Source organism: Gossypium raimondii, chromosome 7 (assembly GCF_025698545.1).
Source record: "Gossypium raimondii isolate GPD5lz chromosome 7, ASM2569854v1, whole genome shotgun sequence".
Taxonomy (NCBI): Eukaryota; Viridiplantae; Streptophyta; class Magnoliopsida; order Malvales; family Malvaceae; genus Gossypium; species Gossypium raimondii.
In genome coordinates, this window is record NC_068571.1 from 53,080,791 (window position 1) to 53,096,728 (window position 15,938).

The window sequence follows — 15,938 nt, forward strand, 5'->3', positions numbered from 1 at the left end:
TAAACACAGAGAGAAACTTGAAAATGGCAGATCATTGCAATGGAAGCTCTCAAAGCTCTGAATCTTTTGTCAATATTCCACCAATAAAATTCACCAAGCTCTTTATAGACGGCAACTTCGTTGACTCCGTTTCCGGTAAGCAAAAACCGGCGAAAAAGTTGTAAGTTAATACGATGAGGAAATTTCATTTTAGGTCCCTTTTAAAAAGTTTACTATCTTGTGTTACAGGGAAAACGTTCGAGGCAATCGACCCGAGAAGCGGGGAGGCAATAACTCGGGTTTCGGAAGGGGATAAAGAAGATGTTGATTTGGCTGTGAAGGCTGCACGTTTTGCTTTTGATAATGGCCCTTGGCCTCGCTTATCAGGTTCTGTATGTATTCCTTGTTTACTTCCTTTCTACTTTCAAATCCTTTTGTTGTTTAGGGGAAATGAAATAAAATTATAAAATTTTGGGGTCAGAATTAAAAATTTAGTGCTAAAATGGTTTAAAAGTTAAATTATTGATTTCTCGAAAGGGCTGAAAATGCGTAAAAAAACTGAAATTGAATATTTTGTTTTGTTGAAGGGACTTAAAAAGGAAAAATTTTCCATTTAGCCTCCTGCTTTATTTTCATTAAAAATATAAAAATAGTTGAAGAAGCAAAAAGTGATTTATAATATAAAAATATACAAGCCATGAACTACGTTGATATTATTGGAAACAAATTAAAATGGTTATCGGTATGGTGTGGATAACCATGATACCATTTTTGACATCACACAATAACCCCTGGTAGAATCAAATTATAACAAATAAGGGCAAACACGCCCTCTAGATGGTAAAAATACTACTAAAGTCTCTTGGAAAATTATAAAATTATAAATAATGGTAATTAAAAAATTTTGGCATCCAAAATTTTATAATTTAATCCGTCACTTTAATCCGGATTTTTAGATAAAAGTATTATGGAGGACCGTGAATTAGAATTTTGAATTGCATTTTGTTCCTTCTACTAAAAAATAGACAGATTAACCTTTGTATCTTAAATCATTTTGTTAAAAATTTCCTCTATTTCTACCATTAAGTGATGATGTGACATGCCACATGTCGTTGTCTATTTGCTCCACTTGCCACATTATTACTTAACTGTGGAAATAGATTGAATTTTTAACAAAGGGGTCAATTTACTCTTTTTCTTTATCTGCAATCCAGACTCTTAATATACGCCTCCATAATACTATTTTAGTTATTTTTTTTCCTTTTACTCCTTATCAGTAACTATTCGAAAAATTCAAAACACCCTATCAAATTCATCACTTAATTAGTATATTCTGTTGATTTAAATTGACTTTTTAGGAACGAGGAAGGATCCTAATGAAGTTTGCAGACTTGATCGAACAAAACATAGAAGAACTAGCTACATTGGAAGCCATTAATGCTGGCAAGCTGTTCTCTCTTTGCAAGTTCATGGAGGTCCCAGGTGCTGCAATGACACTGCGTTACTATGCAGGTGCAGCCGATAAAATCTATGGAACCGTGTTGAAATTAAGCAAAGGACTACAAGGTTACACTCTCAGGGAACCCATTGGCGTCGTTGGAGCTATACTTCCATGGAATTTCCCCACCACCATGTTCTTCATCAAGGCTGCACCTGCATTAGCTGCTGGCTGCACCATGGTGGTCAAACCAGCTGAACAAACCCCTCTTTCAGCTCTTTACTATGCTCATCTTGCTAAGCTGGTAATTAAAAGTTTGGACTAAATTAAAACAAGTTTTTAATATAATGTTAAAAGCTAAAAGTTAGGTCAAAATGTAATTTGACTTATTTACTCATTTTTTTAATAGAAACCGTAAATTGCAATCTGACGTATAGAACAAACCGATCTTAAAATGGATGTTTTTTTGGTTCTTGTTTGGGTTGAAATTTCTCAGGCTGGCATCCCTGATGGAGTGCTCAATGTCGTGAATGGATTTGGAGAGACTGCTGGTGCTGCCATTAGCTCTCATATGGACATTGATAAAGTAAGAAGTATGTTTTCATATGTATTTATATTTAAGGTTAATTTGTACCTTACGTCCCTAAACTATGGTGCAGATTTTTAATTGGTTTTAAAGTTTAAAACGTTTTAATTGAGCTTTTAAAGTATCAATATTTTACCAATCAGGTTCTTTAATTAGTTAGTTTATTGTTATTTTGAGCATTAAACGGGAGTCCAAATCTATCCTGAAACATAACTCATGCGGATCAAATTTTTTAAAAAATGTACTTATTATATGAACAACTTTAATACTTGTAAGGTTAAAAAACAAATAAATTTTATGAAGAATAATTTTTTATGTAAAATTCAAGTTGTCAATGAGCTAAGTACTAGGGTTGTAGCTAGAGAGCAGGTGGGCCTTGGTCTCCTGGCTAAATGGGAGTATTGCTTTTTTGCCCCTCCAAAAATTAAAACATTCAATTCAACACTTTCTAGTCTTTGATTAAATAAAAAAATGTATTTTTAGCCTAAAAAATTAATAATTTAATTTAAATAAATTTAAAACAAAATATTTAACTTTAATCCCAAAATTTTATAATTCGATCTTGAACTCTAAATAGAATTCTTAGCTTCACCATTGGTAAGTTTACACATATTTAAATGTACTTTGCATTAAATCTAATTAGGGATTTAACACTCAAGCTAACAGCTAGGTTAGTAGAATTTGTTTGATTTGATATTGATACTTTAGTGATTCTACTAGAACGTTTTAAAGTTTGAGATGAATTTAAAATATGAGTTTCCAATCTAGAGATATTTATATATAAGATAATAAAAAAATCACATTGATAAAGAAATGAGGTTACCTTGATGGGTCTTTCAGGTGAGCTTTACAGGGTCAACTGAGGTTGGGCGTAAGATAATGATGGCAGCAGCAGCAAGCAATTTGAAGCCAGTTTCATTAGAGTTGGGTGGCAAATCCCCATTGTTAATATTTGATGATGCTAATGTTGATGAGGCTGCAAAATTTGCTTTCGATGGCATCTTCACCAGCAAAGTAGGTTATTTTTGGTAAAAGTACTATAGAGTCCTTTGTATTAAGAGTCGGGTTGCAGTTTGCTTCCTCTATTAAAAAAATGGGCAAATTTGTTCTTATATATTAGATTAAGGAGCAAATTAATCTTTTTCTGTTAAATATTTTAACCAATTATGTTATTAAAAACCAAATAGTGGCACATGGTGTGCCACATGTACATCATGCTGATATACAATGACCAATTTTTAATAATAGCAATAGATTAAATTTTTAACAGAAGAGCTAATTTACTCTTTGATCTAACATATAAAAACTAATTTGCCTATTTTTTAAATAGTGATGCGCAAAATACAATTCAACTCTTAATACAGAGGTGTCTATGGTACTTTTATAGTTCATTTTCACTTTTATAGCAGCTTTAAATCCACAATTGGAACCCTAACATTTAAATTTTGTAGGGTGAAATTTGTGTGGCCAGTTCTCGTATTTATGTTCAAGAAGGTATTTATGATAAGATTGTGAACAAGTTAATAGAGAAAGCAAATGCATGGGTTGTTGGAGACCCGTTTGATCCTCAAGTTAATCAAGGACCTCAAGTAAGTGTAATTTATATGTTTCAAACACAAGTCATATTATATTGAACGCTAGTTAGAATTCGGATTATTTGATTGGGTTTAACGGTTTGCTTAAAATTTGAAAATTTTCGATAAAAACATTAAATTTGAAAAATAGATTTGAATAAAAAGTAAATTATGTTTCCTAAATAAATCGAACTTTAGATACAGATTATCAAATCTAAGTCAGCCGACCCGAATAGTAATATATTTAGTATTTATACTTTATGTATAGTAGTTAAATATATTTATGTAGCTTATAGCTAATCAATAGTCATTATCCAAATACAGAAAAAGATGGGGAAATTGGGTTTAGGAATTATGCTTCATAAATATGAGATAAATTACTTTTATTTAGATATTTTGTTGTACTCTTTGAATTTTGAAATTTAATTAGTTCATTAATTTAGAATGTAATTTTTACTTATGTAATATAAAAATTAAAGTTCAATTGATAATGCTATTAATTGATTTTCATTAAAAGAATTAAATTCCGAATTAAAAATCTAAAAAGTGTAGAGATCATGATAGCATAGTTAAACCTTTTATCAATTACAATATTAGAAAAAACGATGGAATGGTAGGATTTGAATGTATATCACAAATAAGAACTTTAACTACGGCTTCAATTAAGGGTTAGAAATACAATTTAATTTAGGCATGTCAGATCAAATATGGGTATTAAAATGAAATTGTAAGTCGGATTTGGTTATAAACCGACATCTATATTTCAAACCGGTTTATATTAATTTATTTAGATCCGGTTTAAACTTGAATCGACTCCATGTAATTGAGGGCCTATATGAATAAATGCAAATTTTTTATTTTTACTTTGAGGAATGGTGTAGACCGATAAAAATCAATTCGAGAAAATACTATCATACATCGAGCATGGCAAAAGAGAAGGAGCCACTTTACTAACAGGGGGCAACCGCATTGGCCAAAAGGGATATTACATACAGCCTACCATATTTGCTGATGTTAAGGTAACAAATATATTGTTTGAACAACCTTAAAAAACTATGATGTTTTTCATATGTTTCTTAATCTATGGGGACCTTTTTGTCTAACAGGAAGATATGATCATAGCAAAAGAAGAAATTTTTGGGCCAGTTATGTCATTGATGAAGTTCAAGTAAGTAGTTCTTATAAAAATTTCGTTAAATTATACTATTAGTCCCTTTACTTTGTAAAAATTATGGATTTAGTCCTTTTGCTTTAATTTGATCAATTTTAGTTCCTGTACTTTCCGATTTTTGGAATTTTAGTTCTTACTCAAACGGTAGCAGTTAAATACATTTGGTTAAATTGAATTACTAGTCTTGTACTATGCATATAGTCATATGTTTAATTCATATTCTCAAATTGATCATTCTAGGTCCTTATACTTTTCAAATTATGAAATTCCAATCTCGATGCAAATGATAGTCGTTAATCCATTGACTAGATTTTAAGTGAGTAATATGTGGAAATAATAAGTGGTATGACTTTACACATATGATCATATATGTTTGTCGCATTAAATTTTAAAAATAGCATAACTTAATGAATTTAATAGTTATCATTTACTGAGGATTACTAGTTCCAAACAGTAGCAATTAAATATATATGTTTGGTTAAATTCAATTACTAATCTTATACTATGCATACAATTATAGATTTAGTCTATATTGTCCAATTGTATCATTCTGTTGATGAACTAGTTTTAAGATAATCATTTTGTGTTTTCTTTTTCTTTTTGTAAGGACCATGGAAGAGGCAATTAAGAGGGCAAACGACACAACTTACGGCCTAGCGGCCGGGGTTATAACGAAGGACTTGAATGTGGCAAACACCGTGTCGAGATCGATCCGTGCCGGGGTCGTGTGGATGAATTGTTACCTTTTGCTAGATGTAGGTTGTCCATATGGTGGGTACAAGATGAGTGGGTTTGGAAGAGAAAATGGCATGGATTCATTTAACGAGTATCTGCAAACCAAGTCTGTTGTAACTCCTATTCATGACTCACCATGGCACTAAGTGTATAAGTCCCTAATTATTATCCGAGAATTCTATTTTAAGAGCACAAAACTCTAAATAAATAAAATCTCTCTATGCAAGAACAACCACATGTGTTATATTTTGAAAATCTCCTATGTTTAATGTTTGGTTAAATCACTTTTTGGCTTAAACTTGGCAACTATTCTCATATTAGGGTGTAATTTTTTTTGGGTCCATGTTAGTTTTGAACTTGACACTTGTTTCCACATTGAGCCTTTAACTTATTTGTCCAAGTTAGTTCCTGAACTTTGTAATCGTTCCTAAATTGAGGCTTAAACTTTTTTTGGTCCAAGTTAGTCATTGATATTTCCTTAAAAACCCTAAAGTTCATGCCCCTATGTCGGAACAATTGCTAAGTTCAGGTCCCAATATGGAAACAATTGTCAAGTGTAGGGACTGACTTGGACAAAAAACATTCAAGCCTTAATATGGGTACAATTGCTTAGTTCAAGCCCTAATATGGAGATAATTACCAAGTCTAAAGGCTAACTTAGAGAAAAAAAAATTCAAAGTTAATATAAGAATTGTTACCAAATTCAAGCCTCAGATAGTGATTTAATGTGTTGGTGAAAGATAATTCTAAACATCACCTATATATATATATATAAATCATCTAGATGATAAACTAAAATTCCAATTCCATATGTTCATGAACTTCAATTACAAATGTTTATTTTGGATTTAAATCAAAATAAATTTGGATAGTACTTGCTAAGTGTCAAAGAGGTCAAGTAATGGCATTGATTTCCCTAAAATGGTAAAATTTTAGTATAAATTCTTTAAAACTATGAAATTAAAATTGATAAAACGAAAAATTATATTTTAATCCTTAAAATCTATAATTTAATTATGTTAGATTGATTTCATCTTGAGCTCAAACATAATACCAACTTAAACCAAAATAAATTTAAGGAAAATTGAAATATGATTTGCATATTTCAACGTAAAACCTGACTCTCAATCTTACTTTTAAAACTAATACGTCGTTGATTATTATTTTTCTATTTTTAAATATGAAAATGTCAACAGTATTTCGTCACTGCATGTGTTCGTTACTAATTTTGTCAACCATTTCTTGCATGAATAACTGGAAAGTTGGAAATTGAAATAATAATAATAACAAAATAATAGTCATTCAACGGCGGCTATTCTATTTTATTTATATAACAAAATGCCGACCGATGATGACGTTAAAATATCCGGTGGAATAGAAACAATATTGTAACCTCACTAAATTATTAATAAATTTATATTTTAATTATTTAATTTTAAAAAGTTATTGGGCCGTTAAAGTCATAGTTGTATCATCTTCTCTATTCATATTGCTTACACCATTCGAAAGCTTGTCTTGTATTCTCCTTTTCTACAGTTTATTTTTTTTCATGAAATAATTTTGATTGGCACAAATTTGAGAACCAAAATCTAAATAGCTTTTTTCTCTGATCTCTAACATTGACCGTCAGATTGGCTTGGATCTAACGTATGTTCTTCTACTTATTAATAGCCAACAGAGAATTTACAGGGCAAGCAGGATCCCCAACCCCCCTAAATTTTGTAAAATTTCAGTTTAACCCTTTTAATTTTTTTATTTTAACCTTATAATTAATGCTTAAAAATAGGATAAAATTGTATTTGCCCCCTAAAGTTTTCTAACATTTCTTTTAATTTGATTTATGTTGTAGATTTATAGTTTTTATGATAAATTTAATAACATTTTTGTTTAATCTGAGAAACTAATACAAAATAATATCTAAAAATTAATTTGGTAAAATAATTAATGCTTAAATAATTACTATATTTAATACAAATTGAACATTTAACTTTTTCTTATAAATGTTAATTTTGGTTATCAAGGTTATCTCAAATTTAATAAATACATCTTTTTAAAGTCGACACTTTTAACATCCCCCTATCAATATTTCTAACTTCGCTCCTGTCAATAGGTACTATCCCATTGTACCGATTGTTGATTGGAGCTCGCCAGTCAAACTTAAATAAAAAAGATTTAACAGTCTAATGACTTAAATGAAAACTTTTAAATAGTTCAATGACCATTTTGTAACATTTTAAAGTTGAGTGACCAAAATGTAAACTTACTAATAGTTCAACGACTTTATGTGCAGTTTACCCTTTTCTTTATTCTACTACTACTAATAATAAAAATTATCGAAAGATAAAATAAATATGAATTTGTTTTATATCAAATACAACAACAAGAAGCACATGGAACGTGGGATTTAGTCACATGTTGCAAGCATTGACATAGTCATGTTATAAAATATATTCACATTAATTTTTAATTTATAATTTCATTGTCAGAAATTACCTATAACTCATAAATAAGAAAATAATGCATTTCATCGCATTTGAACTCACGTCCTCCTGCGTTGACAATAATACTCATACCAATCGAACTAAGACTCGATCGACAAAAGAACTATTAATATCTTTATTTGATTGAAATTCTTTACTTATGGAATATAATATTTTTGCTTGTTACCTCATACAATAAATAAATTAGTAACCAACTTTTTAAGGCATTCACTGAAGAATTAAAATGTAATACGTTTGTAATAAATTTAAATTTCCTATATGTTATATAGGTTTGACCCAAACCAAATTAATTTGTTCTCATCTTTTCTTCCAAATAAAAAATTCTTATGTTTAAAATTTGGATATTCATGAATATTTATAGATATCCATGGTAAATTCGAGGTATACGTGGATGTTAATCCTCGAATATCTATAATTTGAATTTATTTTATATTATAGTATAATCTAAATTCAATTTAAGGTATTTATCAATCAAACCCCCTTTACTTTTACAAATAACTAGTGATAGATCTTGATATCAAATTTTGAGGGTCTAATTGAAATTTTCAAAAATCATGAGAGCTTAATTAAAATTTTTAAATATATTCAAGGGAATAATGAAAATATCTAGAAAAAAATTTGGGTAGACCAAGGCTCCGCGGCACATATTACCATCCGACCTGCAAATAACCAATTTGACATTATCTGCTTTCCAGGTTAATATATTACTTGGTACTTATATTTGGTATTTGAATTTTTTTTGTCACTTAAGTTTGGCTTCAAAATTTAGTTTCGTACCTAAGTTTTTTCAAATCGATACTTGAGTTTTTCTTTGCCTCATACAAGTACTTAAGTTTTACTTCAATGTTCAATTTGGTACCTAAGTTTTTCTTTTGTCTCAATTAAGTACTTTTGTTTGTTTTTTACTAGAGCATATATGTCAAATATTTATTGGGCGACATGATATTGTTTAGTTTGGGTACCAAATTAAACATTGAAGCTAAACTTGAGTACAAATTAGAACAAAAGAAACCCAAACATCAAAATTAACATTGAAACTAAATATAGGTACCAATGGTGTATTAATTTTTTTGACTTACGAAATGCAGATAGGGACTTAAAAAGGTTTATGAATTAAAAACTCCTCCACTTGGCATTAAATACCGGGATACTAGACATACCAAATGTCAACCAAAATTTGAAGAGCTACGTTCTCTTTATATAAACGGTGAACCATAACAAAGAAACTTGAAAATGGCAGATCACTGCAATGGAAGCTCGCACAGCTCTGAATCTTTTGCCAATATTCCACCAATAAAATTCACCAAGCTCTTTATAAATGGCAACTTCGTCGACTCCGTTTCTGGTAAGCGAAACTGGCGAAAAAGTTAAAAGCTAATACAATAGTTATCTCTAATTGTTTATGATCTCGTTACAGGGAAAACGTTCGAGGCGATCGACCCGAGAACTGGGGAGGCGATAACCCTAGTTTCGAAAGGGGACAAAGAGGATGTTGATTTGGCTGTGAAGGCTGCACGTTTTGCTTTTGATAATGGCCCTTGGCCTCGCTTGTCTGGCTCTGTATGTCTTTCTGGTTTACTCTATTTCCTTCTTTCAATTTAGTATGTATGTATCCATGTATGTGTTTTCTTTTGAACAATAACAAAAGGTCCAATTCATTTGAGTACTACTTATGAATTTAATTGCATCTGGTGTCTACAAATTATGGTTCAAACTTTAAATTGGTTTATAAATTTCAAAACGTTATAATTGAGTTTTCCATTAGTTTCATATCGCGATAAGGTCTTTCTCTCAATAAAATCTTTAGTTTAAGTATTAAATGCTAGCTCGAATTTAACATGAAACATATTTAAAGTATATAAATTAAATTGTAAATACATGACATTCCATAGACAACTTAAATATGATGTGTTAAGAAAATAACTTTGAAAACTCAATGGCAAAGTCAGAAAATTTTTGGGAGGGCAATTAAGTTAAATATATTTTTTGGGAGCTAAAAAATGCAACTTTTTACTGTTTTAATAGCTTATATCTTCTTCTTCTTCTTCAAATGACTAAATTAAACTTTTATCATTTTTGAAGGACTAAAGTACAACTTTATCTTGTACTAACTTAAAAGTTTATCTAATTTAAAAGGCTAATAGTGGGATTCCCATTTTAAGGGGGCAGATCCCCTACCAGCTCCTCGTGCCGTTCTATAAGAACCAGAACCAGGGATAAAGGCAAACAGGCAGGAAGCGGCTTGCCCCCTCAAATGGTAGATTTGCCATTTAGCCCCTTAAATATTTATGAAATTATATGTTAGTAGTATAATGGTAAAATTGCACTTTAACCTCCCCAATAATTTATGATTCATCTCTGGCTCCCCTAAGGCAATTTTTTTACTCCGTCCCCGATAGGAATTGTTGGTTTTTCTTAGCACATCAAATTCAAGTTGTCTTATATGGGCTCTACATCATATCAGAATTGACATTCAATGTCTAAAATGATCACTAAACTTACAAAAGGACCTGATTGATAGGCTATTAATAATATGAAGATTCAATTTTAAGGGTCAATTTAGTGAAATTAACTTATTTCTTTCATGTTAGGAACGAGGAAGGATCTTGATGAAGTTAGCAGACTTAATAGAAGAAAATATAGAAGAAATAGCTTCATTGGATGCCATTAATGGTGGCAAGCTGTTCTCTCTTTGCAAGCTCATCGACATACCAGCTGCTTCAATGGCACTACGTTACTATGCAGGTGCAGCTGATAAAATCCATGGAACCGTGTTGAAATTAAGCAAAGGACTCCAAGGTTACACTCTTAGGGAACCCATTGGTGTTGTAGGAGCTATAATCCCATGGAATTTCCCCACTATCATGTTCTTCATGAAGGTTGCACCAGCATTAGCTGCTGGCTGCACCATTGTGGTTAAACCAGCTGAACAAACCCCTCTTTCAGCTCTTTATTATGCTCATCTTGCTAAGCTGGTAATTAAAAGCTTGGATTAAATGAAACAATGTTGAGGGGGTCGGCTCTCTTTTGAGAGAAGTTTTTAAAGGTTGGTCTGTTGAGCAGCTAATCGGACTTTCAAACAATAGAAGTATTATGCCTAAAGTGTTCATGCTCGGTTTTAATCTTGGATTTCATCTTTCGACTTCAAAGAGAGCCCAACCGGGTTCACAAAGTTTGTGGGAAAGCCTCGCCACCAAGAAAATGTTTTATCATTTTAGGGCCAAATGATAAAACATTTCCTTGGTGAACCTAGGCACTCCAGTCAAACCACGTGAACCCATTTGTGCTCTCCTCAAAGTAGAGAAATAAAACCCGAGGCTAAAATCGAGTATAGTCACCTCAGGCACAATACTTTTATTGTTTAAGGGTCTGATCAACTACTCGACAGACAACACTTCAAATTTTTCTCCCAGAGTACTTATCCCACAACAAAGTTTTTCGATTGTCCATGAAATGGAAATTATGTTGTTGAATGTTTTTTTTTGTTTTTTTTCTTGTTTACATTGAAATTGCTCAGGCTGGTGTCCCTGATGGAGTGCTTAATGTTGTGAATGGATACGGAGAGACTGCTGGTGCTGCCATTAGCTCTCATATGGACATTGATAAAGTAAGCTTTGATTTCATTTATATATATAGAGGATTTTCACTTGGTTCAAAGCTCCAAATTGTTTTAATTGAGTCTTCTAACTTTGTTGATTAGGATTTTTTGTTAATCTAATCATTAGTTTGGATTATAAATGTTAGTTTGAATCTAACATCGAAGCGAATCAAGGAATTTTTTTTGAGGAATCAAAATTGAATTTTAAAATTTTAAGATGTTAAATATAAATTTTATCATATATTAATTTATGATTTTATGATTTTTAAAAGGGTTAAATAGATTTTTTTTTCATTTTTTAGAAGGGCCAAAGCATAATTTTCCCCTATATTAATTTATAATTTGATCATTTATAAGGGACTATAATTACAATTTTTTAATTTGAGGGGCGGATTAGGGCCCTTGCCTATCCCCTTTATATCCGCCTTTAACATGAAGCATATTTTAAACATGTGTACCTATTGTATTAATAGCTTGAATTTGACATGTTGAAAAAAAAATAGGGTGTCAAGTCCCTCTATTATAAGGGCCGGCTCAAATCAATTCCTTTACTATTAAATGAATTAATTTAATCCTTGAACTAGTGAAAAGAATAAAATAATGTTAAATTTTGATAGGGTTAACATTTATTGTTTAAAAATCACATAAAATTTTTTTTCTGTTTGCAAACCCAAAAATATATAAAAATACCAACTCATTAAATAATAAATAACATTTTTTAAACACTAAATGTTACTCTATTTTGACTTTATTTGATTCTTTTTACTAATACAAAGATTAAAATGATAAATTTAATAGTATAGGAATTAACTTGAACCGGTCCTTATAATAGTGGGACTCAGGGACAATGCAAAGGGGGATAGGTAGCCCTACCCCTGCCTCAAATGGTAAATTATCATTTTAATCTTTTAAAGTTTTTAAATTTATAAGTTAGTTTAATGATAGAAATACACATTGATCCCTTAAAGATGAAAAGTTTTAGTTTAATCCCTTTTAAGATTCTAAAATAACAAGCATATACAAATATAAAATTGTACTTTGATCCATTTTAAATTTTATAATTTAAATTTGGCCCTCAAAGATAAAATTTTGGCTTTGTCCCCAGTAGGACTTGCTATGTACTTTCTCCTTTAAGGATTCAATTAGAATGTTTTAAAATTCGGGACCAATTTAAAATACCGGTCTTAATCCAGGGATGTCTGTTGCAATTAAGTCGTATTGTCGAAGAAATGAGCTTACTTGATGGGATTTTCAGGTGAGTTTTACAGGGTCAACTGAAGTTGGTCGTAAGATAATGGTAGCAGCAGCAACAAGCAATTTGAAGCCAGTTTCATTAGAGTTGGGTGGCAAATCACCATTGTTAATATTTGATGACGCCGATGTTGATGAAGCTGCAAATATTGCTTTCAATGGCATGTTCTTCAACAAAGTAGGTGTTTTTTTTTTTTTTTATGTTCAAACTGTAACTTTACAATTTGGTACATGAATTTAACAAAAACATTAGCAATGTTTCTAAATTTGTAGGGAGAAATTTGTGTGGCGAGTTCTCGTGTTTATGTACAAGAAGGTATTTATGATAAGATTGTGGACAAGTTGGTAGAGAAAGCAAAAGCATTGGTTGTTGGAGATCCTTTTGACCCTCAAGTTAATCAAGGACCCCAAGTAAGTTTTATTATAATGAACCTTAGTTACGCTAAACCTGTTTAAGGGATTGGATTATTTGCTTCGGTTTAAATGCTCGCTTGAAATTTGAGGAAAAAAAGGGTTAATTTCATGAATTTCAAACTATGGCCTTTATTCTGAATTCGTCCCAAATTTCAAAACGTTTTAATTATTTCCTTAAACAATTAATGTTATATCAATCAGGTCATTCTATTATTGAAACCATTAAATAAAACGTAAAATCTTATGTGACATAACTTAAAATGAAAATTTTAATAAATTATTTGCATAGGCGAATACAAGAATGCCAGGTAAGGCATTGGCTCCCAAATAATAGAAAATCGTTTTTTAGTCTTTTAAAAATGTTAAAATTAAAAGTTTATATATGGTAAAATTGCACTTTAGACTTTCAAAAAGAAATTTTTTTTATTTAATTCCTTCAAAAATAATGAAATCATAACTTAATACATGATGAAATTACATTTTGATCTCTTAAGAATTTTATAATTCAATTCCAAGACCTTAAAATAATTTCTGAATCCACCCTACTGTTTGAGCTCGGTTTGGATTTGGCCCAACTCGTGAACATGTATAGAACCGAACCTATATAAATTAATATGAATAACCGCTTCTTCTTTTTTTGACAAATGGTGTAGACTGATAAGAAGCAATTCGAGAAAATCCTATCATACATCGAGCATGGCAAAAGAGAAGGAGCTACTTTACTAACAGGAGGCAAACACATTGGCCAAAAGGGATATTACATACAGCCTACCATATTTGCTGATGTTAAGGTAACAAATATATTGTTTGGACAACCTTAAAAATCTATGATGTTTTTTTATATGTTTCTTCATCTATGGGGACCTTTTGTTTAACAGGATGATATGATCGTAGCAAAAAATGAAATTTTTGGGCCAGTAATGTCATTGATGAAGTTCAAGTAAGTAGCTTTTATTTAAAAAAAAGAAAAAAAACTATGTTGGTAAATGTACCATAGGCCCTTGTATTAAGAGTCGAATTGCATTTTACCCTTCTACTTTCAAAACGGGCAAATTAGTTATTGAACTTTAGATCAAAGAGCAAATCGGTCCTTCTGTTATAAATTACATTCATTTCTATTGTTAAAAACTGGTCCATGTACGTTAGCACAAGGCACACGTAGCATGACAAGTGTAACTGTCTGGTTATTTCGTCAACCACGCCAGTTTTTTACAATAGAAATAGATGAAATTTTTAACAGAAAGGACCAATTTAGTCTTTAATCTAATTTATAAGGACTAATTTTCCCCTATTTTTTAGTAAAAGAGACAAGATGCAATCTAATTTTCAGTACAAAAGCCTCCATTTTACTTTTACCATACTATGTTTTTGTTCTTGTCTCAATGAAACAAATTCATGTACCATTTTGTTTTTTCTTTTGTAAGAACTATGGAAGAGGGGATTAAGAGGGCAAACAACACGACTTATGGTCTGGCAGCTGGGGTTATAACGAAGGACTTGAATGTGGCAAACACTGTTTCGAGATCGGTCCGTGCTGGTGTCGTGTGGATCAACTGTTACACTGTGTTCGATATGGATTGCCCTTATGGCGGGTACAAGATGAGCGGGTTTGGAAGAGATTATGGTTTGGATGCACTTAACCAGTATCTGCAAATCAAGTCTGTTGTAACTCCCATTCATGATTCTCCATGGCATTGAACCTATTGAAAGTACACGAGTCATGTACTATTACCCAAAAATGCTATTTTAAGAGTATATAGTGTTAAGGAGGTAAGGATAAATAATGTTTTTAGTGTTGATGATATATATGGCAATCAACCAACAAATGTGATTTGGTTTGTAAGTTGAAATTTCAGTTTTGCCAACATATATTTTCTTATTGCTTTTGTCATCTTTACCTATTGATAGAATGGTTGGATTGATTTCAAGTTGGATTATTTTAGACTGAAATTTAAATTTTTAGGGGTCATTTTAGGTTATGCTCCAAATCATTTTGAGTGGGGATTATTTTGAATTTGTGTCCCTTGTTTTGAGTCAAATCATTTTGAGCTTAGGTCATTTCGGTTTTCAAATTCAGCTCAAATCATTTTGAGTTATTTTAAGCATTATCAATTGAGTTTGAGAATCAAGTCATTTCTGGTTACTTGTACAAATCATTTCAAGTCCAAGTTATTAAGTTTGAGTCATTTGGGTTTGACACTTGAATTCAGGTAAGTTATTTATCCGAATCTTTTCAAGTTTAGGTCATTCTAGATTTAGATCATTCCAAGTTTTGTGTCACATTGTTGCCTACATAAGAGTACGGGGGACTAGTAAGTAAAGCTAGGCACGGAGGGCCTAAATTAACGTAGAGTCATCACTAACCAATTAGGGCTAGGTTGGTTAGCCACCTATTGTCTAAAAGTTTAAAATTAATACTATGGAAAAATCCAAAAAGTCTAGACTCGATCTCATCACTGAATTTCGGGTTTGGGAGTATGATTACATGTGGGGAAGGTTATAGCAACCCCACAACGCCTATTTGGGGATAGTCCTATGGGGTCTTAGGAGTTAGGTTTTTTTTTAAGCATATTAATGTCTTAATCTAAGATAAAATCTTATGGAAATCTTAAATGAATACTCTAAAGAAAATGTCTTCGGTTTACTTGTAACTCGATTAAGATATGTTCACCGAACTTATCTAATTTGAAA

General features: G+C 31.1%; 2 protein-coding genes across 2 annotated transcripts; both read left to right on the forward strand.

Moving 5' to 3' along the window:
• On the forward strand, window positions 1–5,710 carry LOC105780141 (aldehyde dehydrogenase family 2 member C4). Its single transcript, XM_012604670.2, has 9 exons — window positions 1–135; window positions 229–371; window positions 1,338–1,721; window positions 1,914–2,003; window positions 2,844–3,017; window positions 3,455–3,592; window positions 4,459–4,596; window positions 4,684–4,745; window positions 5,356–5,710. The coding sequence occupies exons 1-9, from the start codon at window positions 24–26 to the stop codon at window positions 5,627–5,629; spliced, it is 1,515 nt and encodes a 504-aa protein (XP_012460124.2). The 5' UTR covers window positions 1–23; the 3' UTR covers window positions 5,630–5,710.
• A 3,450-nt stretch (window positions 5,711–9,160) lies between these two features.
• On the forward strand, window positions 9,161–15,138 carry LOC105780881 (aldehyde dehydrogenase family 2 member C4). Its single transcript, XM_012605713.2, has 9 exons — window positions 9,161–9,329; window positions 9,402–9,544; window positions 10,576–10,959; window positions 11,502–11,591; window positions 12,838–13,011; window positions 13,107–13,244; window positions 13,901–14,038; window positions 14,126–14,187; window positions 14,672–15,138. The coding sequence occupies exons 1-9, from the start codon at window positions 9,218–9,220 to the stop codon at window positions 14,943–14,945; spliced, it is 1,515 nt and encodes a 504-aa protein (XP_012461167.1). The 5' UTR covers window positions 9,161–9,217; the 3' UTR covers window positions 14,946–15,138.
• Window positions 15,139–15,938: the final 800 nt, after the last annotated feature.

Bases quoted from the DNA above. Each gene is read 5' to 3' on its own strand.
- LOC105780141 (XM_012604670.2), top strand. From the start codon at position 24: ATGGCAGATCATTGCAATGGAAGCTCTCAAAGCTCTGAATCTTTTGTC. The intron at 3,018-3,454 runs GTAGGTTATTTT...TAAATTTTGTAG, and splicing joins ATGGCATCTTCACCAGCAAA to GGTGAAATTTGTGTGGCCAG. The intron at 4,746-5,355 runs GTAAGTAGTTCT...TCTTTTTGTAAG, and splicing joins ATGTCATTGATGAAGTTCAA to GACCATGGAAGAGGCAATTA.
- LOC105780881 (XM_012605713.2), top strand. From the start codon at position 9,218: ATGGCAGATCACTGCAATGGAAGCTCGCACAGCTCTGAATCTTTTGCC. The intron at 10,960-11,501 runs GTAATTAAAAGC...GAAATTGCTCAG, and splicing joins ATGCTCATCTTGCTAAGCTG to GCTGGTGTCCCTGATGGAGT. The intron at 14,188-14,671 runs GTAAGTAGCTTT...TTCTTTTGTAAG, and splicing joins ATGTCATTGATGAAGTTCAA to AACTATGGAAGAGGGGATTA.